General features: G+C 37.1%; 2 protein-coding genes across 2 annotated transcripts in view; both read left to right on the top strand.

The window, feature by feature from the left end:
• The window catches only part of LOC120778760 (mucin-2), a 44,127-nt gene extending 35,074 nt beyond the window's left edge, over positions 1-9,053 (top strand). The window contains exons 3-6 of the mRNA XM_040110738.1: positions 1,295-1,605; positions 1,691-2,375; positions 5,318-5,356; positions 5,433-9,053. Of these exons, the coding sequence (XP_039966672.1) occupies positions 1,295-1,605; positions 1,691-2,375; positions 5,318-5,356; positions 5,433-7,741 (3,344 nt within the window). The 3' untranslated portion in view covers positions 7,742-9,053. The remainder of the gene's footprint in view (positions 1-1,294; positions 1,606-1,690; positions 2,376-5,317; positions 5,357-5,432) is intronic.
• An 11,717-nt stretch (positions 9,054-20,770) lies between these two features.
• LOC120778675 (heterogeneous nuclear ribonucleoprotein A3) lies at positions 20,771-24,004 on the top strand. Its single transcript, XM_040110609.1, has 3 exons — positions 20,771-21,192; positions 21,314-21,422; positions 23,304-24,004. Exons 1-3 carry the CDS (start codon positions 21,160-21,162, stop codon positions 23,846-23,848), a joined length of 687 nt encoding a protein of 228 aa, XP_039966543.1. The 5' UTR covers positions 20,771-21,159; the 3' UTR covers positions 23,849-24,004.
• Positions 24,005-26,261: the final 2,257 nt, after the last annotated feature.

Here is a 26,261-nt window from a genome sequence, read left to right as displayed (position 1 = left end):
CCGACACACACAACTCGACTCAAATCAACTCAAACTCAACTCAAATCCACGCCACGCCAATCCACTCCAAAACACCCCACTCTTCTACTATAACTTGTAGCAATATTAATATAATAATTTTGAATTTTCAAGAGGTGAGCGCTCATTATTTTTAACAAGTAATTATTTTTGTAAAAATTTAAAATTAGAAAATTATAAAATTTTAAAACTTTTTTAAAAACTTAATTAATAAAAATTAAAATTTCTGTGAAAATGAATACTAAATATTAAAAAAAAATAGTTAAAACAGTAACGCAGACCTCGAAAAAGTTAGCTGGAAAGCTTGCTGTAACTTCATAAACGCTGAAAGTGCTAACGAGCTTTCACTTGACTAAAGCTTTCTAAAAAATATATGAACGCTATGTAAAAATAATTCTTAATGATGTGCCTTAGAGTGATTAACTTACTTTCCCACGTACGTTTAATGTAAATATTCTGAAATTTATGCCTTCTTAAAAGCTTTCACCATAGAATGAAAGCTTAATGCAAGTTTTACTTAAAAATTTGCATAAACTTCTTTCTTCTCCTGTCCGATACCTTTACATCCATCATCCTTTATCCCGCATCCATATCCATACCTTTCATCCTACTCGCATCATTCACTCGACGTACTCGTGTGGCCCCGAAATGAAATAAAGCTCTGGCTTTGAACTTTAGAGTAAAACATACTATACATATTTTTTTCTGTAAACAGCTGCGCAATAGCGAAAAGGTAGTACAATTTTATATATATTTTTGTATGAAGTTTAGAAATACTGCGTATTAAGCTATGTGTTATAAGAGGCAGGGTTTACACTATACGTGTTTTTATGACAAATTGAAATGAACGACATTTTAATTTTTTTTTTTGATATTTTTAAATTTTTTTTACATTTTTTCTATTAATTTTATTGCCATTTTTTATTGAATTTCTGTCGTAAGAGTAATGTAATGAAAACTAGCCATTATAGGTATATTAAATATTATGAGGTATTAACCGTGTATAAATGCTAGGCAACAAACAACACTGTTAGCTTTTTTTTTAATGATATTTAAAACGAATTCTTCGCTATGAAATGAGAGAAGAAAGCAGTCAACAATTATTGTATATTCTTAAAATATTAAATATTCCTTCAATATCCACATAAAAATTAATAAAAAAAAAATAATATCCATTCCACCACAACCCGTTATCAACTTCCGTACATCAAAAAAATATAACAACAACTACCGCAATATACAACAAAACACTTGCTTGCTTTTGGACACTACACAGATGCCTATCGTTATGGCTATGATATCGGTAAGACGGGCAATTTCCATCATGAGACCCGCGGTCCTGATGGCGTTACCTACGGTTGTTATGGTTACGTCGATCCATACCATATGTTACGTGCAACACATTATGTTGCCGATACACACGGTTATCGTACCGTTGAACCACAAAAACCTGTCGAGGTCTATCCAGTTTATGGCGAAAAAGGCCATGGCGTAATTTTGCAATGGGATGAGCTTTACTTCCCAATTGGCTGTGGCAAGTTCGAAGGTGGCGCACGGCCAGAATTTCCAGTATTAAATTTGGGTGATGTACGTTGAATAATCAATGAAAAAAAATTAAATGAAAATTTCGTGACCTAAATCACATCCTCCACCTCTACCTACAATTTTGCAGAAGAAGCCTAGCGGTTTTACGCCAGGTTTCTCCCTTTCTCACGCACCGGGTGTGCAAAGCGGTTCAGCCATTCTCAGCCCTTCACGTTATGCCGATCACGATCGCGAGCGCATACCAGCTCCCTCTGCACATGTTGTCGCCACAGTGCGACCCGGCGACAATGGTCCATATCCAGGTGATAATGGTGGTGGCCAATATACCGGCGGTAACGGTCCATACAGTGGTGGAAATGGTCCACACAATAACGGCAACGGTCAATACAATAATGGCAACGGTCCATACAGTGGTGGAAATGGTCCACATAGTGGTGGAAATGGCCCATACAGTGGTGGAAATGGTCCATACAATAGCGGTAGCAGCGGCGGCGGCGGCGGCGGCGGCGGCAGTGGAAGCGGTGGCAGCGGCAGCGGTGCCTATTATCCTGGCGGTTCATCAGGTGGAAGCGGCAGTGGCGGCTACAACAATGATGGCGGCAGAGGTAGCGGTAACAATGGCGGCAGCGGCGGTCATGGCAGCGGAGGTAGCGGTAACAATGGCGGCAGCGGCGGTCGTGGCAGCGGAGGTAGCGGTAGCGGTGGTGCTTACTCGCCCGGACCGCTCGGTGGAGCAGGTCCGGGTGGCCCAGGGGGGCCGGGTGCATTGGGATATGTAGATTCCGGCTCTCCTGGGGGCCCCTATGTAGCAGGTTAGCTGGCTTAAATAAAAACATAATCATAGGAAATTTTATGCAGCACAGAAAGTTTGAGCTTAGGTGCACTTAGGGTTTACGTTACATTGAAAGTTTTGAGTGCAAAATGTAGGTCCAAAGCGATATGAAGTGAGTAGCTATACGCGTAAGCATGCTGTATGGTTATCATTGTTGTACTGCTTTTTTTAATATTCAAAAAAAGAGCTTTTCTTCAGAAAACTCGAGAATTTAAATCGATTTTGAAAATGTCATGAAATGCACAGTTAAAATGTTTTTAAGAGCTTTCAGGAAAATCTTTTGTTTAAAGTTTAAACTAAGAGCTTTTGAGCTTTCGCCACTCGGATATTCCACAATTTCTTCGGAAAAGTCGATTTAAATATCGATTTTGACAATGTCATGAAATGCAGTGTTTAAATGTTTTCAAGAGCTTTCATGAAAAGCTTTTTAGCTTCAGTACATGCTTTAACCGCAATCTACTTTCGATTTGAACCCGCTCATTAAACTTTTTTTTTTTTGTTTCAAAGCTTTTTTGTCATCGAAAGCTCATATTTTAAGCTTTGTGCTAAGCTTTTTTTACCACAAAAATAATTTCAGCACTTACATAACTGTAAAGCTAACGTTCGAAATTCAATTATTGGGTGAAAGCTTTGCTAAAATGCAAAGCTCTACGGTGAGCATGAAAGCTACCATATTAACCACGGCAGCATTTCGGCACACGTATTACCGCTCACTTCCTATTGCTTACATCCTTAGGTCTTCCTTGTATTTCAATCTAAGCTTATTAAGCGGTTAGGTTAGCTTTAAGAGCTTTTATGAACCATAATAATTTTTCGTGTTAAATTTTTTTTCTATTACCATACTTTTTCTTCAGCGATATTTTATTTAATGCGAGTCTATTTTTGCATAAACGCACCAACACACCAACACATGCATAGCACAATATACACTCGTATATACATATGTAAAAAAAAACAAAAACTACAGCATATGTATTTATTTATATTATTTATATTTACATATCTATATGCACTTAAGCTATTATGTCTGTACAAGTACACACACAAAAACATATAAGCGCGCGCACAAACACTCACAAAACGAATAGAAATGAATGCGAAACCTTCAAAATACAGTCAAAGCGTATAACGGGTATTATAAGACATTTGTATACAGAAATGGAAAGTGAAATATGCATAATCAAGAAATTCTTCAAAAAAACAATTCGCGACAGTTTTGACACACACACGACATTTAACGAATGCTTAAAGAGAATCACAAACTGGTAGCCTCTGCAGGTCTGTCTCGTTTGTCTTTCTAGACAAGTACTATGCACACTTGTTAGCACCTACACACACACATACACATATACCTATGCACCTATTGCTATTTGCACTCGACTTTTTAGAATGTCCAACCGACCTCGCATTATACCGACATAAAATGCAGTTCATATGATTTTTTTAAAGAAAGAGCCTCTGGAATATATTTTTAAATGAGTTTTAAAAATATTATTAAAATTAAAAAGAAAAAAACTTAAATAATTAAAAAAATATTTAAAAAATATATAAAAAAATATTTTAAAAATATATTCTTTTCAAAAAAGAGTTTCTGTAGAGAATTTTTGACCACACTATATACATGTACCCGGGTTCGAGCACGAAGCGCGCATGAAAACAAATTTTTTGTAAAACCGACAATGACATCTCTTTCATTACCAAAAACAACAACATTATGCACATACAAGTGAATGAGCGCAGTGAGCGTAATCTAAAGATATGCGACAACAGAAAAGTGAATATCAAATCTTCACACCAAAAGGAATGCTGGAAGCCAAAAGCAAAAAAAAAAAAAAGAAACTGAAAAAATTAAAACAACTTAAAAGAAAAGACTTACAGATTTCGGTCCACACATCTGCCATACATACTCGCACATTTCCAGCACCAAAACAGCACCAAAAATGCCTTTGAAAAACCATAACCACATTTCAAAAATAGTTTTAAAGCATGTGCAAGTCACACACACACATACATACAAAGGCATGCAATGCTCATAAATACATACATTCACACACATACGCACGCGCATGCACTCGTACAACTCTTACCAGCGACTGCAACAATTGCTTGCTCTCAGCGCCTCCACATCCTTCATACCTTTGAGCATACGAAATTTAATCCTATAGCCTAATCCTACTTAACCTCAAACACCACACACCCCCACACATATATTCCCACCAATTGATCCATAAATCCACAAACTCTCATCATTATTATCCAATCACATATCCCGTTAGCAATGCTGTTAGCTGCTGCGTCGTAACGGTGTACGGGCTTACTGTAGCATTGTGTATGTTTGTTGTATTATTATTATTATTATTTGTTCGAAAGCTCGGCTTGACGTGTTTTGCGAGTTTACCGTTATTGTGTACACGTACAGTTGTTGTGTTCACTAACCACACTGCCTCTCATACCTATACACATACATACATTGTGACTAAAATCGCTATATATATGTATAAATATATATATATAGTACATGCATACATACCATATATATGTGTAACATTGTATCTGAATGTTTTTGAGCTTTACCGGTAGCTGGCGCTTACAGCTTGTAGTTGTTAACACTAAGTAAGTAGTATGATTAAATTAAATTATAATTGAGTACATTTTAATTATGCCGTAATTGTAGTTGTTTTAGGTATTTCATAGTAACTGTAGTTATGAACCTGCAAAAATTTAATTTTGATTTGATTTTCTCCCAAAATAGTAACTTGTAGCCTTAGTTGTGCGTAGACATATTGTACACACTGTACCTGCAGTTTAGAAAAGTATTTAGCGTAGTTAACTGTATAATGATTACAAATGATTTTGACCATTTTTACGCATTACTAATATATTACTCTTTCTCTCCAACAAACACTCTCTCCCTCTCTCTAGGAAATGGTAATTATGAAGGTTTTGATGGTCGTTATAAAGGTGAGTTTACTCTACGCTCTTCCCAGTAATCGAACATTCAACTAAACCACCTCTCATTTCCTTAACTCACTTACAGGTATTAAACAAGGTCAATATGTCCCGGACAATTCGGGCAAATATGTTCATGTTGAAGGTCCAACTGGTCCACCAGCCGTACCATATGTGCACGTAGAGGGACCACAGGGCGGTTTTGGCGGTGAAGGCGGCGTCGGCGGCAAAGGCAGCGGTGGCGGCGTAGGACCAGGCGGCCCAGGCGGACCAAAGGGACCCGGCGGTCCAAAGGGACCTGGCGGCCCAAAGGGTCCACCCGGCCCACCTGGTCCACCCGGACCACCAGGACCATTCGGCCCAACTGGACCCGGACCTAAGGGACCAAATGGTCCACCCGGACCACCTGGCCCACCTGGACCAACACGTCCCGGCCCACCAGGACCACCTGGCCCACCCGGCCCAACACGTCCCGGCCCAGGCGGACCACCTGGACCACCAGGCCCAACCCGTCCCGGACCACCAGGCCCACCCGGACCAACACGTCCCGGCCCACCAGGACCACCAGGACCACAACCACCATACAAACCAAGTGATCCAAGAGACTCAAATAAGAATACACCCGGCTATTTGCCACCCGTCTCAAAAACTGGTAAAATAACGCAACCCATTAAGTCATCATCATTAGTTGTGGAGGGTGAAATACCCACGACAAGCACACATACCACCACCACAAATACACAAACATCTTTCGTGCCAAATTATGGTAGTAATAATGATTATGCACAAAAGAAGGTCACCACCCCCACAACCACAACCACAACCAACACCAATACCAATACTAACACTCAATTTAATAATAATATTAAAACAACACCTCTAACCAATATTCCTCCTTCTTCTCCTCCCTCTCCTCCCAAAACCATCACCACCACAACAACGACCAACACAAACACGAACACGAATACGAATTACCCGAATGTACCGGTTAATCCGCCGACTTCCTATCAACAAACTAATAAATACTTGCCACCCAATCGTGGTCCAATTACGAATAACTTCAATCGACAGGATATATCTATTGAGAAGGAAAAACCGTACAAGACAATTACCACAACAACTACAAACACAAATACTGACAGACAAACCGGACAGAAAATCACTCAAGGAGGCGTAGGTCAAAAGGTAACCACAACAACATACGAACAAACACCCGGTATCTATAATGGACAGAAGGTAACTACACAAAAGGAAACTAATATCTATGGGCAAATACCCGGTTATCCGATTGGACAAAAAGTAGTCGAAAAAGTAACAACCACGACAACGACGAACCAAAATGTACCTAGCTATCCAACAGGACAGCGGGTCGTTGAGAAAGTGACCACCACGACAAATACCAACAGAAATGAAGGCTACAAGCCCAGTCAGCCCACAGGTGGTCAACGTTTCGAACAAAACCGGCAAACAGAAAAGAATGTAGTTACCAACACCATTACTAATTACCAAACGCCACGTCCCTCCTATCCACCGACCGAAATAAATAACGAACGTGTGTGCTCTTGCAATACGGATCGTAATCAACAAACTACAATAGGCACACAACAATCTACAACCTCGTCCTTCGGTAAACCAACGTCGGATAGTAAATTGTATAATCAACAACAATTCACAACACAAACAACAACCGCATCGGGCGGCCAAGCGTTCTTTGGCGGTATAACGAACTCTATGTCATTGTTACAACAACTGCCGGTGTTTCCACAAGCGCCAGGTTATGCCGCCTCCTATGCACCGGACAAGATACCCAAAGGTGCCATTGTAGCATTTATGCCGGTAATCATTTTACCACAATCAGCTTACGAACAATGCGACGATAATGCGTTACATACGGCCGACAGATACCAACAGAATGTCGACAGCTTCCCATTGGGCGTGCAACCAGCACCGATTCCATTTAGCTTTAGTCAGATTACAGGCGGTGCACGTAAAGATCAATGCATGTGCCCTTGCTCTTGCACACAAAACATACCAGACAGACTGCACAAGAAACGTGACACGAACGCTAGTGACGGACTGAATGCAACCGTAGCCGTAGACAATGAGAAAGAGACCGTTGAAGTGAAAGCTGTAGAAGCTTTAGAGACGGGCGAACAAGCGGAGACCAAAGTGACGGAAAATAAGGTACTAGACACGACGCCAGCAAGCACGGAAAATGTAGAAACAACAAAGCCATTGACACCAGCTGTGGTGGATACAGCCGAACCGGTAGCGTTGGTTGGCGAAGCGACTGCAACGACGACAGTAACGACAAACGAAGATGTTAATGTCGCGCCAGAAAGCGAAAAGATCGCAGAGCCGTCCGCAACTGTTGTGGTCGAAGAAAAGAAAGACTAAACAGACGTTATGACGAACGACGTTAATGACGTTATATTACAATTTGTCATCTACATACTCACAAACATCCTGCAAGAAATCCTCTCCAATTTAGGAATGACAAAATAAGTTATCTACGGATACCATATGAAATAACGCCGTCCGTTAGCAAAAGAGAACGTCAACCACAGCAATCGACAGCCACCAACGTCCCGCTATCCTACATCCTCTCCGCACATCCCAACAAACGCTTGTTGCTTGCTCAGTCAAGTCAGCTGGTGTCCCTTAAGCGGACACACTGCTGGCCTTTGCAAGTAATACCGGTACCGTTCCTGCATATGACGTGCCTGGCAGTTGGTCCATTTCCTTATGCGTTCCCCCGTCCAAAGCAACACGCTACGTGCCCGCTCCCGTCCTTATAACACCTCTCCCGTCCAACAGTAACGGTTACTACAACCATTCTGGAATCCTGATCCTCATTACCAAGCGTAGCAAGCATATCCTGGCATCCCGATCCTGATTCCGTACCGGCTCCATACGTCCAGCTCCCGATTTTGTGTTCATGCCCTTACAATGTTTATTTATAGTAACAACAACAAAAACAAAACAATAAGAAAATACATTGTAAGCACTAAAAGATGTAAAAGTCAAGGCAGTAATGTAGAGAAAGAGATTGTATGAAGAATAAGAAACAGAAGAAGAAGAAGAAGAAAAGAAAAGACAAAAAATACTCTTAGATATATAATTTATGTATAAAATCGATGTAAATGAGAATGCGCGAACTTCTCCTTCCGTCTTTCTCTCTCTCTCTCCCTCTCTTTCTCTCATTATGAATATGTTATGTATGCACTCATTTATGAGAAAGCTAAAAAATATTTGTTAAATTTGTTCTTTTGTTTGCGAAATTAACGCTTTTTATGTATGTATCACTCACCAACTCTATGTATATATGTATGTGTGAGTGCGTTGAAATAAGCGGAAAGAAATGGTAAAATGCATGAGGCGCCGTTCCTCTAGTTAGTTAATATGCCCTTATTAACTAATCGCATTTTTAGTTTCTTTCAAAGCTCACCACACTCACACATGCATACATACAAACGTATGCTTAAGCATTGAAAGCGCTCGTCGCTTTATCAAAGTAATACTCAAATGTATTTTCGTTTGTAAGCATTCGCCGTCTAACGGTTGTGCTTAGAAGCAGCAAAAAGTGCATTTGACGCGCTGATTGAAAAGAGAAAAGAATCCTAAAGATGATGATGATGCGAAGTTAATTATTACAATGTGAAATGTTGTTTATTATGCTTTGGCTATATACATATATACATATGTACTATTTGACGTTTTTGTTTCCTTAATTTTATTTCGTTCACTTTTTTATAATTTTTTTATTTTAGTTATTAGTTTTTATTTAATGTTTACTTTAATAATACATGAAAAATTGTAAAAATGTTTGGTTAGATTTGAGAAAATTTGTTTTTTCTTCGATTTAATAAAACAAAATGTATTTAAAAAAAACATAAAAACAAAAACAATTGCTCTTATTTATTTCAATTGGAATTAGGTATAGGACGAGGCTTTATGAACAATTTAAATTCATCGATGGTTAATGTTGGCTTTCAGAGCTCCAATTTCGTTATGGATTTCCGGCTTAATCGAGGTGAATCTCTTCAAAATCTTTTGGTGGCCTTTTCAGAGGTACTTCTATATCTGCAAGAGTGTTCTGAAAACAGTTTTTAGTAAATATGGGTTTACTAAAATATCAAAAATGAAAAAGAAGCTGAGAAGAAAGACTTACTTTTGTATTTAAGATTTGCTTACCCATGTCAGCTACACTGTAGGTAGCATCTTCTTAAGAGAATTGAGAGTGCAGATGGCAATGGTTCTGACCCACAATACAAAATAAAGCAGAGCTTCGTTGACTTTTACTTTAGTAGTTCGGTTTGATTGAAACTTATCCCGTTGTAGGTAACACTGACTTTATTAACACTTCCCACCTCTATGAAAGGACATCGTAGCTGTGAATCATAAAGTCTAATTATGGATTATTGGATGAGCTGGATTAGGATTCTATCAAGTTAGCTGAAAGGTGAAGTTGACTTGGTTAACAAAGTTCGGTTTTAATATAAATACAGTTACCGCCGATTATTTCCACCTTCCAACTTGTGTAGTATACTCTCGCAACATATTGTTACAGAGTATAATACTTGTAGTTTTGTTCACTTAACGGTTGTTTGTATCACCTAAACCTAATCGCGATAGATATGGAGTTACATCGTCTTCGTCTTTATTGGCGTAGACAATGTTTACACGGTTATGGCCTAGTTTACGACAGCGCGAAAGTCTCTCTTTCTTTTCGCTGTTTTGCGCCAATTCAAGATTCCAAGCGAAGCCATCGTCCATGCCTGAGCACCATATAGCAGGTTGGAGATGATGAGTGACTTGTAGAATTTGATCTCTGTTCGTCGAAAAGGAACTTTACTTTTCAATTGATTACTTAGTCCGAAGTAGAGCCTGTCGGCAAGAGTTATTCTGCGTTGATTTTCGAGGTTGTTCTTGTTGTTTGTGTTAATGCTGGTTCCAAGGTAGACGAAGTTATCTACGACTTCGAAGTTATGTCTGTCAACAGTGACGTGGGAGCCTAGTCGCGAGTGCGACGACTGTTTGTTTGATGGCAGGAGATATTTCGTCTTTGTCCAGCCTGGAGAAAGCAGAACTAACGGCGCGGGTGTTGACGCCGATGATATCAATATCATCGGCATACGCCAGCAGCTGTACACTCTTATAGAAGATTGTACCTGCTCTATTAAGCTCTGCAGCTCGAATAATTTTCTCCATCAGTAGATTGAAGAAGTCCCACTATAGAGAGTCGCCTGGTCTGAAACCTTGTTTGGTATTGAACGGGGCTTTTGGTATTGCTCAACATCAGTTTACACAGGCGTATTAGTTTTTTCGAGGATACAAAATTTAAAGATAGCGGCAGCTCCTTTTCGTGCTATCAAAAGCAGCTTTGAAATCGACGAAGGATTTTTTCCAACATTTGGCGCGTGGTGAGTATCTGGTCAGTTGTTGATTTTCTTAATAGAGTCTATATAATATAGCACATATAAATTATAATGATTACAAAACGAATTGATTTCGTGGTGACTGTCTGCCCGTACGCCCATCTGCCGGGCAAACGATCATTTGAGTAAAATTGACATATCTTGTTGAAGCTTGGTAATCCTCTTCCTCGGCACTCAAGAGGTGTTGCACAGGAGTAGAATCGGACTACTGACATGCCCACAAAACAATTATAGTTAAGCGGAACCCTATCGAATGCTATAACTAGACCGCAAATTATGAAACTTAATGTAAGTTTGGGCATAGGTTGGTAGTAAATAAGGGCATCTGTTGACTGAGATTTTATAAAAAGTGGGTGTGGTTCTGTCCGCTAATAAGTTAATGGGAGTATCTCACAAGACACTAAAGATATTTCAAACATAACTGCTGAAAGGAAGCTCCATTATCACCTTTTCATACGCATAACCGCTGAAATCAGATGACGACTACGCTCGATCCTCATCGCACTACAGAAAGTACGAAAACTCACAAATTAAATACGCCAGATGCTTTACATTTCAGAGTCTATTTGATGAGGAGAGACCTCATTGGTGCCGATCTTAAGATTGGACAATGATTGGCGCATATATGATATCTTGAAAGACAAATGGCAAACAAATGATTATGTACCACTAATAATTTACTGCTATAGTAGGTGCTGTTACGACATGTTCAGTTAAAAAAAAAAAAAACACAGAACCATTTGCTTGGAAGTGCTTCGTGCATGAATAAATCTTGTAGGATTCGGCTCATCTTGAAATACCCAAACAGTCGACTGCTGTTTACTTTTGGGTTCATAAATGTAAATTCACGATTCATCATCAGGCACGATATCATAGACGTGTTTCGAGCCATCGTATTTTGTTAAAATTTCTCTCGACCAATCGACACGAGTCTTTCTGTGAGCTATTGACAAATTGTGTGGGATCCAACGTGAACAATGAAGTGTACTTAGTTTCTGTAGCAACAACTGATTTTGTAGCCATCTTTGCGAAATTCGTTTCGAAGTGATCTACGACTTCGATTGAATTCACCAGATCAACGATAAAGAATGGTTCTTGATGGAGCTTTATCGTCAAAAACAGAACTAAGTTCATCGATGTCCTAAAATAGTGGAAATTGGACCAAGATGTTTCACGTCCGCTGATACCGAATATGTGGCTACATGGCCTAGGGTTGATTTTTTACTGAAAATACTGGCCAATTTGTGAGTTATATTATTGAAATATGATGATAATTGCTTCTTATAATAGCATGTTTATGAGGAAAAAAATTGTGAGAGTATTAAATATGCGGTTACAGGAATTTTCACAAATTTAAAATTAGCAAAAATCAGAGGCTGTTGGATTTCAACAATTTTCATTTACACAAATACCGGCAGCAGAGCAACTATTTGAAAAGCCGAAACATTGCGATTATTAATCGGTTAATATTCATACGAATGGTTACAAACCGGCTATTTGCATAATCGGTTTTCAGGTTTTTCGAATAATTTAAGACACCCTAATTTGCAGTAATACAAGTGGAAATCGGACCAAAATGTTTCACGTCCGCTGATACCGACATAAAATTAATATTGTCCTTTCATGGGCAAATGAAGTTTTCCAAATAGGTAAAAATCATAGGGTGCCAGATCAGGTGAGTAGAATGAGTGATTAATGGTTAATATGGAGTTTTTTGTCAAAAAATCAGTGACAAGCGTCGACCGATGACACGGCGCATCATCGTGCAACAGGCGCCAGGACCTTGCCTCACGGTATTGTGTCACGAATGCGTGACAAATGACGCTTCATAGCACCAAGGTAAAACACAGCATTAATCGTTTGGCCAGGTGGGCGAACTCTCGGTGTACAATACCCTCGGAATAGTAAAAACAAATCAGCATTGCCTTTATTTTTGACTTCTGAAGATGACCGACTTCTGATCGTCACAGAGGTCCTCACGACCTTCTTGGAATCGCTTAAACTACTCATGCACATTACTACTGGATAGGCACCGGTCACTATACATTTTTTTCATCATTTGAAATATTTCAGTAAACGTTTTCCCAAGTTTAAAACAAAATTTAATATTTGCTCTTTGCATTTTACGACCGACGACCAAAAGCTGCTGTCACTTTTTGATCGATAACATCGATTGTAGTTATCCAATTGTCTTAAAATTTTTACGAAATGTCAACAAGAGATCAAGCTTTTTATTTCATATACCCAATCCATCGTTACAAAATGTATTTTAAACGACTTTTTTATTATGGTTCCAAAATAGTAGAAAAGTCACTGGGTGCCAATTCCGGACTATTCTGTGGCTGTAGAGGCCCAATTTCATAAATTTTCTCATAGTTTTCAATTGTTTGTGACACGTGGCTTTGCCTTGATGAAATAGAAAAGTTCTCTACGAGTTTTTAATGCTTGGAATCCTGTTCGTCGCGCGTAGTTCACTAGGATGATTGCTGATTGAACTCAGGGGTATATTGACATGATAATAAATAATTTCAAATTTATTACTATTAAATAGCTGAAAATGTCAACAATTCGATGCTGTTCTTGGTTGGTTGATCACTAAAATAATCAGGAACGTTATGTCCAACAAATCCCTTTGATAACTTTAGAGTATGTGCTATTTGAATCAACTTAATTTTACGGTCATTCGAAACCATTTTGTGGTTTTCTTTGATGTTTTCATCCTTTGCTATGACATTCACTGCTCTTATTGTATTATCGCTGCTCATTTTGTGCAGGTTCCAAATTTAATTTTGATGCCTAAAACTATGCTACAATTTAATGAACATTAGCAAGCTTTTCAACATATTATATACCAGTCATATGTACATATATGTATATCCATTCACAAACTTGCACTGTTTTAGCAAAGCTTTTAAGCTGATTAGTCTGCAGTTGTATTAACATTGAGTTTTTTTATTTCAATGCGAAAGAAAAGCAAAATTATAAAATGTTTAGTAACAGCGTAACCTTTATTAGAGCCTTTATTTGGTTGGCTGCACTTTCATTTATCCGGCACTTTCTTAGTTCAATAACAATTCCAATATTATATTGGTTCAAATAGTGCTGTTCTACTTCATTTTGCTTTTAAAAATATATGTTTTCTGGCACGGCGGTTAACATATAAAAATTATTTGACGTTATCTCTATGTTAGGCTTGTCGGGCTGTCGGCAAGGCTTTGTTTCAGTGGTTTACAGTTGCAGTAGTTATGTGAAGGTTTTTGGTTCCATATCTCATTAAGTTAAATATGATGTGCTCCCGTATTTACAGCTGTCTCACCTACTAATCCCATGCGCTATCAAATCAGGTCAAATAGGTGTTACCTTAGCACGTTTATATCGGTCATTAGTAGCTTAGTAGTATCACTCTCAATGGTAAGTGTCGTATATCTGCTCTCACCTATTTCGATGCACAGAGCTCTCTTTTGAAAGTTTCAGAAAAGCGGCAACATCGAGCAAACAAACAATTGCATGAACCTATAATCAGTATAAAAAGTGCTATATACTATATACATATGTATATGTATATATACTTATTAATTAATTCTGATTGCAGTTTGTACCTTATGAAAATTACTTAATATGCAACTATATGCTAATGCAAGAAATCTATTCACTGGTCAAAGAACTCCAGTTGGCTAAATGGACCTTTATCTAACACTTCAACTAGTTTACGCTTAATTAATTCAATATATGTATGTACTATAGGTGCACTGTATTGAATAACAGTTTTTCTAATAGTAATGTTACGTATTGTTATAAATAGCATTTTTCTCAATATACATTATTGTATGAACATTAGGGTGTGTAAAAACAAAAGCAGACAACTAATAGTTTTGTAAGAAACTTACTGCTCTACATGGTCTCTTAGAGTTGTCTATACAAAGTGAAAAAATAATTGGTTTAATTTTTTTTTGAACCACCCTAATGTAAATTATTACATGTAGTAATACATATTAATTTTTTTTGTTGTGTTTGCAGTGAAATTTTATTGGCCGTTGAGAGTATTTACTTGAAAAAAAAAAAACAAAACCACAAATATTTTTCACTGAAATGAAAATTGAGAAATTAAGATAATTTAGTTCACATACATATTCCAAAAGTATACCCTCCGTTCGAATGTAATGGAAGTTACACTTCTTCATGGAGGTCTCATCATAACGTTCAAACTTTTCGATAAAAGTAATAATGACTCCAACTAGCTTTAAGTTGAAGCCTATTTTTTACAAACTAATTCGTCTACCTTGGAAAAACTGACGAAAATCAGAGAACCGAAGTTCAATTTGCAGTTAAAAATGGGGTTTTCAATAGGAACGCTGCAAAAGTGGACCAATAGGGTCAGCAAACAACGCCATATTTTCTGACGTTTCTCTTCATTAAGATTTGCCATTTCATCATGAAAGGATAAACGATCCAACAACAAGTCAAAATTATTAAAATTTACTACCGAAATTCGGAGTCAGTGGCCTCAACTTTAAGAACACTACGTCCAATTTATGGTCGTCATAATCGTCTTGTCGAATCAACAATTGAGCGTCTAGTGGAAAAATTTGAATTCTCAGTACAAAATGTCCCCGTGCCAGTGAGGCAAAGTAGTGAACGTGGTGTCAGCAATATTGCTGCTGCTGGAGTATTAATTGTGAAAGACCTAAATCAGTTTCTCACACGCCGTTCTCAAGCGTTGGGCATCTCTGTGGCGAATTTTGCGAAAAGATCTTGGCCTAAATTCTTACAAGATCAAATTGACGCAAGAACTGAAGCCGCTTGACCACCAGAATCGTCGTATGTTCGTGAATTGTGCTGAGCAACAACTTGAAAATGATACGGATTTTCATCGAAAAATCATCTTCAGCGCTGAGGCCTATTTCCGGTTGAATGGCTTCGTCAATAAGCAAAATATGCGATATTGGTCAATCAGCGATCCACACGCACTCCATGAGTAACCATTGCATTCCGAAAAAATTACGGTTTTGTGCGGCTTATGGGCCGGCAGCGTCATTGGTCCGTACTTTTCCTGTGGTGATCAAGACCGTCACGTTACTGTGAATGCGAATCGCTATCGCTCAATAACAACCGAATATTTTTGTTTCGAATTGGGTGATATGGACTTGGTCTATATGTGGTTTTAATAGGACGGCGCCACAAGCCATACGGCGAATGTCACAATCGATTTATTGAAAACCAAGTTTGGTGAATGTGCTATCTCACGAAATGGCCCAGTCAATTGGCCGGTTCGATCGTGCGATTTGATGCCGTTAGACTACATATTTCCTGTAAGGCTAGGTCAAGTCTATGTCAATAAGCTAGCGACGATTGATGAACTGCGTACGAGTATCGAACTTGAACTTGCATCGATCGTGAAGTTGTGTAGTATCGGCAGATTTATGTTTGAAACCGGTCTCGTGGTGGAATTGCAAAAAAAAATCGAGTTTCATACATAATAGCATCGAATGTGCTTTCACAGGAATAAAGAATTTCATTGATGATTATTAAAAAACCCGTCATTTGCTGGTTTGAGATATTCAAGTGTTAGTCTTATTAGTTTGTGAGGGCAGCAAAAGAACACTCTCTTTGATAAGAATTGCCTAATATTGACTATTTTACCGAGTTTTACGAGTTTGGTAAAAAAAAATCCCCATAACCTCGCACTACACCTGGCCAAATCTAATACTGTGCAATTATCAAAAGCCAGTAGTCAACAACTTTGGTAGTACTTAATTATATTTTGAATAGCTTCATAAAAATTGTATTTGATTTGCATTCTTTTGCCAACCGCTTGCAAAAAATAGGCCATCTACATATATACATATGCATAGTAGTGATACAAATATTTCTAAATATTTAACAATTACCCGCGCTGAATTGCATCTTTTCACCAGACCAAAAAATGCACACGCATTTTTGAGGTGTCAAAGGAAATTGCAAAAGCCGGAAAATAAATTAATTATCTTAGTCGCAAAACCACATTTCACACCTCAACTCAATGCACATTGCCACACCCTGCAAATGTAGCAATATACCTAAATATTAATGTCTGTACATGTGTATGTACTATATGATTTGTACTGGAGCGTGTATATTGGCAAATTGGCTGGGAAGTTGAGCAGTAAATTCGATATTTTTATGAATGAATTCTACGCTTTTCAAGGGCCTGTAAATAGCAATCAACTAGCAAGGCAAGGTAAACAAACAAATTGCACGAAGAAAAAACAACAACAACAACACAAAAATGTAATATAGATGAAATTTCAGCGCTGAAAATAACAAAGAAATCGATCGATAAAACAAAAGTAAGCCAGTAAATATTTGCTGCATAAATAAGAATACAGACAAGTGGAAACGCCGTCGATGTTTGGGAGCAAATAGACAGAAAAAGTATATATGTGTGCGTGTTTGCGGTAAATATTCGTGGAAACTCATTTATTGGTATTGATATATGCAGGTATATACTGACAATGTGGATGAGGGATTTAAAGTTCCGTCGGCCACCAAGTGTTGAAACGCGCTTAGCGGCATTTTTCAAAAAAATATTTTATTTAATTTTGACACTTTGACACCTCGCGGTATTGCTTTTCGTAGTATTTAACTTAGTTGTTGACAATTTATAATAACGTTTGCATATATACAATTTTAAACTTTGTTAAACTTTGATATAAAGGGTGGTCCATGTAGTATATTTGAAGAATAAATCATAAATCATACATCATGTCGACAATGAGAGATTCACTGATGTTAGAAAAAATTAATAGGTGGGTAGTGCCTTATAAAGGGTGATCCACGTGAGTCGTTTTTTTATTTCGGTGTTGTTTGCCATTACATCATGGAAAGACTTACGCCTGAACAAATTTACAAGTCGTTCAAATTTATTACGAAAATTCAAGTTCTGTACAGAATGTTTCCCATGTGCTTCGCTCAACTCATGGTCAACATAATCAGCCTACTGAGCGTACTATTCGCAAAACCATCACCCATCTTGAGACCCAGTATTCATTATTGGATAATAATCGACCGAATAGACTACATTCAGCACACAGTGAGAAAATATAAGCAGCCGTGGCTGAGAGTGTACACGAAGACCGTAGATAGTCGATTCGACGCCGTTCGCAGCAACTCGGACTAACATCTGGAATGACTTCACACATTTTTCGTCGAGATCTTAAATTGAAAGCGTACGAAATACAGCTTATGCAAGAACTGAAACCACTCGACATGATTTGGCAAATATTTTTGGAGATCATATTTGAATTAATTAATTTTATTAATATAGTGTAATTGGCTTTAAAGGCTTTATATGCGTTGTTCTAGAAACACTCTTTGCAGAGTCGGTGAGAAAAACTTCTTAAAAACTTGATCGACTTGTGATATTCAGAAGATCTTCTTAGATACATATATAAATATCTAGTTTAAAATTTTGACTACTTCTTCGATACATCTTTTTTGCGGAAATGTTCCAGGAGATCTGCTACAGGAACAAGAGAAACCAAAATTTTGTATAATAAATTACCTATTATGAAAGTTCATTTACTAAATAAAATGCCTTTTGTTTGTGAAGAGTGCTATCGATAGGCTGTTTTTCTTGTCATCTCTTTCTTATAAACCTTACTTCAGTTTCTAATAACATATTGAAAAGATAATAAATCTTCATAATTTTTAAGAGTATTGAAGAAGACACAACTATGTGAACCACCCTATATTTAAATAAATGCAGTTGTTTATGTTTCTATACACAAGGTCTGTCGCAAAAGAAAAAGGACTGTTAAAAAAAAACAACAAAAAATTAATATTTTTCAAAAGTTATATTTTTTTATTCAAAGTAGTTTCCTTGTGCTTCGATACAGCGTTTGGCCCGGTCAATTAGCATAAATGAGTGTTTAAGGTCATTTTTCGGAATGCTCTTGAGAATATCGGTCGTGGCCTTTTGGATAGCTGAAAAGTCCTGAAACCAGTGTCCTTTCATGGGCAAATGAAGTTTTCCAAATAGGTAAAAATCACAGAGGCGCATTATCGTGCAACAGGCGCCAGGACCCTGCCTCACGGTATTGTGGTCGAGCACGATGAATGCGTGACAAAAGACTTTTCATAGCACCAAGGTAAAACACAGCATTAATCGTTTGGCCAGGCGGGACGAACTCTCGTTGTACAATACCCTCGGAATCGTAAAAACAAATCAGCATTGTCTTTATATGCATTTATATGCATTTTACGATCGATAACCAAAAGCTGCTATCACTTTTTGATCGATAACATCGATTGTAGTTATCCAATTGTCTTAAAATTTTTACAAAATGTCAACAAGAGATCAAAATTTGTATTTCATATACCCACCAATAGGTGGCGCCACCAGGAACAGTTATATTTACAAAGTTCTGTTTCTTTTGCGACAGACCTTGTAAATTTACGAAGACAATTTTTTATTAGAATAACTATTTGACCTCTCAAACCAGCAGATTATCTACCAACACTTGAAGGTTTGTGATTTAAATTTCCGAATTTTTTTTAAAGGCCTTGACTAACTCCTCGTAAATGGCAAAATTGTTTTTGACGGTCTAATGAGGTAATAGATTTCTCAATACTCTGAAGTAATTCGGATGATTTGGGGTTAACAAGTCAATGGCAGTTAAATAAGTAGATGTTTCAAGCGTTCTGATATTTTTTGTTAAAAGAATGTGGATTTACTCAGCTCATTATTTCTTAATAGAACTTTATATAATACAAGCTTTGATAGAACTGCGACTGGCTTGATAAGAATTCTTGATCATATACGATAGAATGTATGTAAAGTAAATATACCCATACTTATTCGAAGGCAGAGCCCAGCACTAAAGCGCTAAAACAGGGCTAATATTTCTTTGGAACTTCATGTTGAAAATGGCAGCTAAAGCTATGGTATATAGAGAGCTGTTGACTCTTTTCTCGGTTTTAATAACTATCTGATTTAGCCCTCTAACTTGACACAGCAACTCTTCTTCTTGGGCATCTTTCCCCACAAACTTACTAATTTATGATACATTGAATATATTGTACATGGCACATTGAAAGCAGTTTCCATTTGTTTTCGTCTCTCAGCTTTTGAGTTATCGATCTGATATTTTGTATACACGTTTTCTCCCCAAGAAACTACTCATTTATTGGAAGCGCCCTAATCGATGCCTGCCATACCAACTGAAAGAAGAAATCCTTGTATGATATACTTTTTTAGCTGACAAGATATCTTCATGAAATTTGGTATTGATTATCGTCTAAGACAACGGTACAAACTTCGTTGAAATTATAGCTTATAGCTGCTATACAAATTGACCGATGAAAATCAAGATCTTTGGTGTTTTAAGCCATAAAAAATGCACCCGCAAAGGGTATTATAATTAAATTTTTTTCTGGTTTGAAATATTAATTACAAACACTGATTGAGACAAATAATGTTTCGTACATATCCTAAACTTCATAGAACGAAATTAAGCACTCTGGTCACACACCTAATCCAATTCTTCATTATCTTTGCTGGCTAAAGGCTTAAAATGTTAAGAATTGTTATTTTCTTTAAGTAGATTTATATGTTTGTATGCTTATATTTAAGTGTTTAATAAGTTTGGAGCTGAAAGGGAAGTGTTGTTTACAGAGAGCATAAGTTTTGACAAGCTAATATTGCAGCTTTGACTCAGCAAAAGTGTATGTTTGTTGACTGAATAATTGGCTAATTTCAACAGCAATTGGAGACTCGCTTATTTACTAGTTAAATAACTGGGCGCTCAGTTGGATGAGTTCGAACTGCTTGTGGACGGACATACAAGTATAAGCACCTGTTACTCTTTACCGAAAAGGTAGCGCCTTTGAGGGTGGTGGCCGCCGACGTTGTCATTTGAGAGTTACTCGCAAGTTGTATATGTGTATAAGTGTTTTTTAGCTAAGTCAGAGTAGCTCAGGTGGAAAATGAAAAAATATAAATTGACCTGAACGCTGGGAAAAACAATCAAAAACACTTCAACTTCAAAGCTCGCGGTACGCTTAGCTCATCGAGACTCGCCCGCGTGTATATAGTTAGTAGACGTTGTAAACTGTGAACTTGAATTGTCTGTATTAACAGCAGAGACCTGAGAATATTTCCATTGTTCAACGCGTGTTGTAAAGAACGTTGTTGTTCTAAGTGCTTTTTGCTGCTGTAATTCCAATTCAACTGTTGAAAACGAAAGTGTTTTTGGTGTATTCATTCAACAACGGTTGGTTGAACGTAACGCTTGTGCGGGTGTGTGTGCGCGCGTTTGTTTTTGGTTGGCGGAAAAGTTTGAAAAACATCTAAAAGCGGCAAACAGCAGTTTAAAGTACATACTTAAGTGTTTGGCGAAAATGTGTTCGAGCGTTAAGTTGGCAGTTGCGTTGGTCAGTTTTTTACCTCCTTGTAATATTATTCTTAGTATATCGATGGGTTTTTAAGTATTTTCGCCAAGTAGTCATTCAATACTCAAATGTTTTTCGTCGTTGTTTTTGTACCATTTTGTAGCTGTGCGTTGGTGTCCTGGCGGGAATTTCGGCAGAGGAAAGCACAAATGCCGAAAGCACGAATGCTGCAGTTCAACAAGATCTAACCACTTCGGGCACTTCGGCGAAATGTAAGTAGAAGTGTCCTAATGGATATACTTAAGTTTATACGTACACCAATATTACTGTGTAAGTATTATTTGCCGACACAATTGTGAAATTATTTCATTTGTTAGAGTATTTGTACAATTTTACGAAGTTAGCAAATATTTGAGGGCAAGGATCGCTCTTTAAGTTGTTTATCTTCAATTCAGTTGTTAAGCTGTAAAGTTGAGTATTTATTTGTATATATAAAAGTGCATATAAAACACCAATATTGGATATAACGAGGTAAATGTGCAAACACTTGGAACATATTTATTTCAAAATGAAAGGAATTCAACAGTTCGGAGAAACTCTTTTATTACTAAAAGGGTTGTACAAATATTTCTTGGAAGGATGAAGCAAATAATTGTCAAGTTGATGTGTTTTGCTGGAGTTATGCTTCTTCTTCTTTACTGGCGTAGACAACGCCAAGTTAACAACAGCGCGCCAGTCTCCTTTAAAGGCTTTGACTAACTCCTCGTAAATGGCAAAATTGTTTTTGACGGTCTAATGAGGTAATAGATTTCTTAATACACTGAAGTAATTCGGATGATTTGGAGTTAACAAGTCAATGGCAGTTAAATAAGTGGATGTTTGACAAGCGTTCTGATATTTTTTGTTAAAAGAATGTGGATTTACTCAGCTCATTATTTCTTAATAGAACTTTTATATAATACAAGCTTTGATAGAACTGCGACTGGCTTGATGAGGATTCTTGATCATATACGATAGAATGTATGTAAATATACCTATAATTATGCGAAGGCAGAGCCCAGCACTTAAGTTCTAAAACAGGGCTTATATATCTTTGGAACTTCATGTTGAAAATGGCAGCTAAAGCTATGGTATATGGCTGTTGACTCTTTTCTCGGTTTTAATAACTATCTGATTCAGCCCTATAACTTGACAGAGCAATTCTTCTTCTTGGGCATCTTTCCCCACACTCTTACTAATTCATGATACATTGAATATATTGTACATGGCACATTGAAAACAGTTTCCGTTTGTTTTCGTCTCTCAGCTTTTGAGTTATCGATCTGATATTTTGCAAACACGTTTTCTCCCCAAGAAACTACTCATTTTCTTCTTTTCACTGTTTGGCGCCAATTGGAGATTTCAAGTGCAGTCAGGTCCTTCTTTCCCTGATATCTACAGCAGAACCTTTCTCTCGAAAACTCGCAACGCCGACTCAACAGATGTTGTCATCGTCCATGCTTCCCCATCATATAGCAGGACTGGGATAATGAGTGACTTGTTGAATTTGGTCTTTGTTCGTCAAGAGAGTACTTAACATCTCAGTTGCATACTTGGTCCGAAGTAGCATCTGTTGGCAAGAGCTATTCTGCGTTGGATTTCCAGGCTGACATTATTGTTGGTGTTGATACTGATTCTAAGATAGACGAAATTATCTAAGACTTCGAAGTTATGATTTTCAGCAGTGACGTGGGAGCCAAGTCGCGAATGCGATGTCAGGAGATATTTCGTCTTATCGTTCACTACTGGACTCATTTGCTTCGCTTCTTTGTCCAGCTTGAAAACAGCATTACTAACTGCGCAATTGTTAGGGCCAGTGATATCGATTTCATCGGCATACGCCAGCAGTTGTACACTCTTGTAGAAGATTGTATCTTCTTTATTCAGATCTACAACTCAAATTATTTTCTCCAGCAGTAGATTGAAAAAGTCCCACGAAATGGAGTCGCCTTGTCCGAAACTTCGTTTGGTATGAAACGGACAAATTAACAGACATTTGTTTTCACTGCCGTTATTTAAGTTTAAACCTAATTAATTTGACACAGACATTACGGAAATAAGTAAGCTCATTATCTAATTTCACTTTTGTTTATTTGTTGTTGTTTACCAATTAGTGTTCAACTTGGGCAGCTTATTTGGTCAGAGTCCCGGCTACGGTTACGGTAATGGATATGGCTATGGTTACGGCAACAACTACTACCCCAGCGCCAATAGGCCGTCAACCTATTATCCTTACAGGAACAACTATTACCCCACCACCAGCACATACCCCAGCAACTACTACCCGAGCAATTATTATCCAAGCAACGGCGGCTGGAGCGGCAGCAATTACCCCAACTACGCCTCAAGTGGCGGCTATTATCCCAGCACTGGCGGCTACGGCTATAATTATGGCAGCACCACTGGCACGACCGGTTACTACCCCAGCACGGGCACCAATATTCTAGGTGGAAATGGCGGCTACGGCGGCTATGGAGGTAATGGCGGCCTGCCTGAGTACTATGGCTATTATAATCCACAATACACTGGTCAGCGCAATCGTGGTTACGGTTATTACGCCAATACCGATCGCTATGGCTTGCCACGCTATGATGGCGGCTATAACGATCGCCCTTATGGTGGGCGTGGTGGTTACGGCACTTATCGTGGCTACGATTGATACGGACCGTGTGTATGTGTGTGGCATGATTTGAAGTTTGTATATCTCTGTTTTGTTTTTTAATGTTTTCTATGTGTTTTGCTTTATTGCTGTTGTTGGTTTAGTAATGCTCTCGAAATGCGATAATAAACTTGCTTCTTGCTTGTAAATATGCTATGTGTGTATATATTTCATTGTTTGTGGAAGTTTTTGTTTACTTATGTATCATTATTAAACCAAAATTATATTAGAAAAGCATTTACGTATGTGTAACTAATCCTATATTCTTTATTCCTCAACGAAGGTTTGTATGTACCAAGAAATACTTCAGGTAATCGTATTTTATGCAGCTTAGACAAATATTGTTTCTGCTTGAACTTCTTCTTCTTCTTTACTGTCGTCGAAACTGAACTATTACAACAATTAGAAAGTTCGAAGGATGCCACCTTTTCAAAAGTTTACCCAAAATATCCATAATATAGAAACACTTTAATGAAAAAAGGTACCAAAGAGAAGAATTTTAAAGAAGCGTCGGTAATATTTTTTATAAGGGTTACCAGCTTTTCAAAAGTTTTAATAAAAAAAAAAACAAAAACAAGTCGATGAAATGATAACAAATATTAGAATATTATTTTTTTTAATTGTTGCCACTTAAAGAAATTTATAAAATTTTTAAAGAAAATTAATTACCATTATTAAATTAAAAAAAATAGAGTAGCAATTTTTATGGGGAAGGTTGCCAGCTGTTTTCACCTTTCAAAACTATTAATTAATACAAAAACACAAACGGCTGACAAAATGAAGAAATATGGATATCAAGGAAATAATTTTTTAAATGTTGCCACTTTTTCAAAATACATATATCAAAAATTTATAAATAAAATAAAATATCGTGATTAAAGTAAATAAACTTAATAAGAGTTACAAATTAAACTTTTTTGGGAAAGGTTGCCAAATTTTTTAATTTTTTTTAGTAAAATATGAATTTTTTTGTTTGTTGCCAATTATAAAAAAATTACACAATTTGGAAAGAAAATGAATTACCGTTATTAAAGTAAATAAACTTGATTAGAGTAGCAATTTAAACTTTAATGAGGAAGGTTGCCAGCTGATTTATTTATTCAAAACTATTAATTAAAACAAAAAAACGGCTGACAAAATGAATGAAATATCAGAATATGCATATCAAAAGTAATTTTTTTTTTAAATGGTTGCCACTTTTCAAAAAAAATTCATAAAATTTAAGAAGAAAATGTAATACCAATACTGAAGTAAATAATCTTAATTAGAGTTCCAATTAAATTTTTTTGGGGCAGGTTGCCAGGTGTTTCAATTTTTTTTAATAAAATATACTATGTTTTCTATGGTTTTACAAAATCGACAAAAATTGTACCATTAAAAAATGAAATAGAAATATATAAGTTCCATTACTTGATATAAAAGAATAATGCCAAACATTTTGTAATAATTTCGAAATTTTTTCTATTTTAACTGGGATATTCTACATATTTTATATACTTTATAATTTCGGTATTTTTCCGAATTGTTTTCGGATATTAAATATATTTTTTTAGTAATTTCGACATTTTTCTGAACAGGGATGTTCTTTATCTTCAATATGCTCCTACATTGTGATATTTTTCTAAACTCTTTTAAGGTATTCAATATATATTTTTCAATGATAAGAACAAAAAATATTTAAAACACAATCGGATATCTATTTCTCTAAGTTTGGAGTTCCTGCGGAGCAGTTTCTTATCTCTAACGATCGATAACTTGATTACTGGTACATATGTATGTAAAGGATGTTGTATTTCGAGGTTCCATACTTTTTTAAAGAAAAAACATATAAACTTCAAATTTAATGGGGAATGTTTATTATTATTCGAAAGAAATGTCCTTCGGCATTTACTTTCTCTTTTAAATGTAGACCGCGACTACGTCTCAGCTGGTCCACCAATTGAGTTCAATTTTCGATGACTCATTCGAGCATTTGACTGGTAACTGGCGAATGACACGCGTGATATTTTGCTTCAAGGTCTGAATCGAAGCGGAATTGTCCGCATGGACTTAAGACTGGGCATATCCCCACAAGAAAAAGTCTAACGGTGTGATATCACACGATCTTGGTGGCCGATCGACCGCCCCAAAATGTGAAATTATTTGCTCACCGAAGTGTTCTTTCAATAAATCCGTTGATGGATGCGACGTTTGCGAAGTGGCTCCGTCATGTTGAAACCACATGTCGCCGAGGTTACGAGCTTCAATCGCCAGAAATATGAAATATTGAAGAAATATGGACTGATGTTTCCACCGGCTCACAAGCCACAGCAAAACGCTGTTTTCTTCTGAATGAAATGGCAGCTCTTCAGGTTGCTGTTTGTCTCAAATGCAATAATTGTGCTTATTTACATATGCATTGAGTCGAAAATGG

This window comes from Bactrocera tryoni, chromosome 5, assembly GCF_016617805.1.
Source record: "Bactrocera tryoni isolate S06 chromosome 5, CSIRO_BtryS06_freeze2, whole genome shotgun sequence".
NCBI classification, from domain to species: Eukaryota; Metazoa; Arthropoda; class Insecta; order Diptera; family Tephritidae; genus Bactrocera; species Bactrocera tryoni.
Note: the sequence above shows the minus strand (reverse complement) of the source record. Positions and strands in the feature narration are given on the sequence as shown.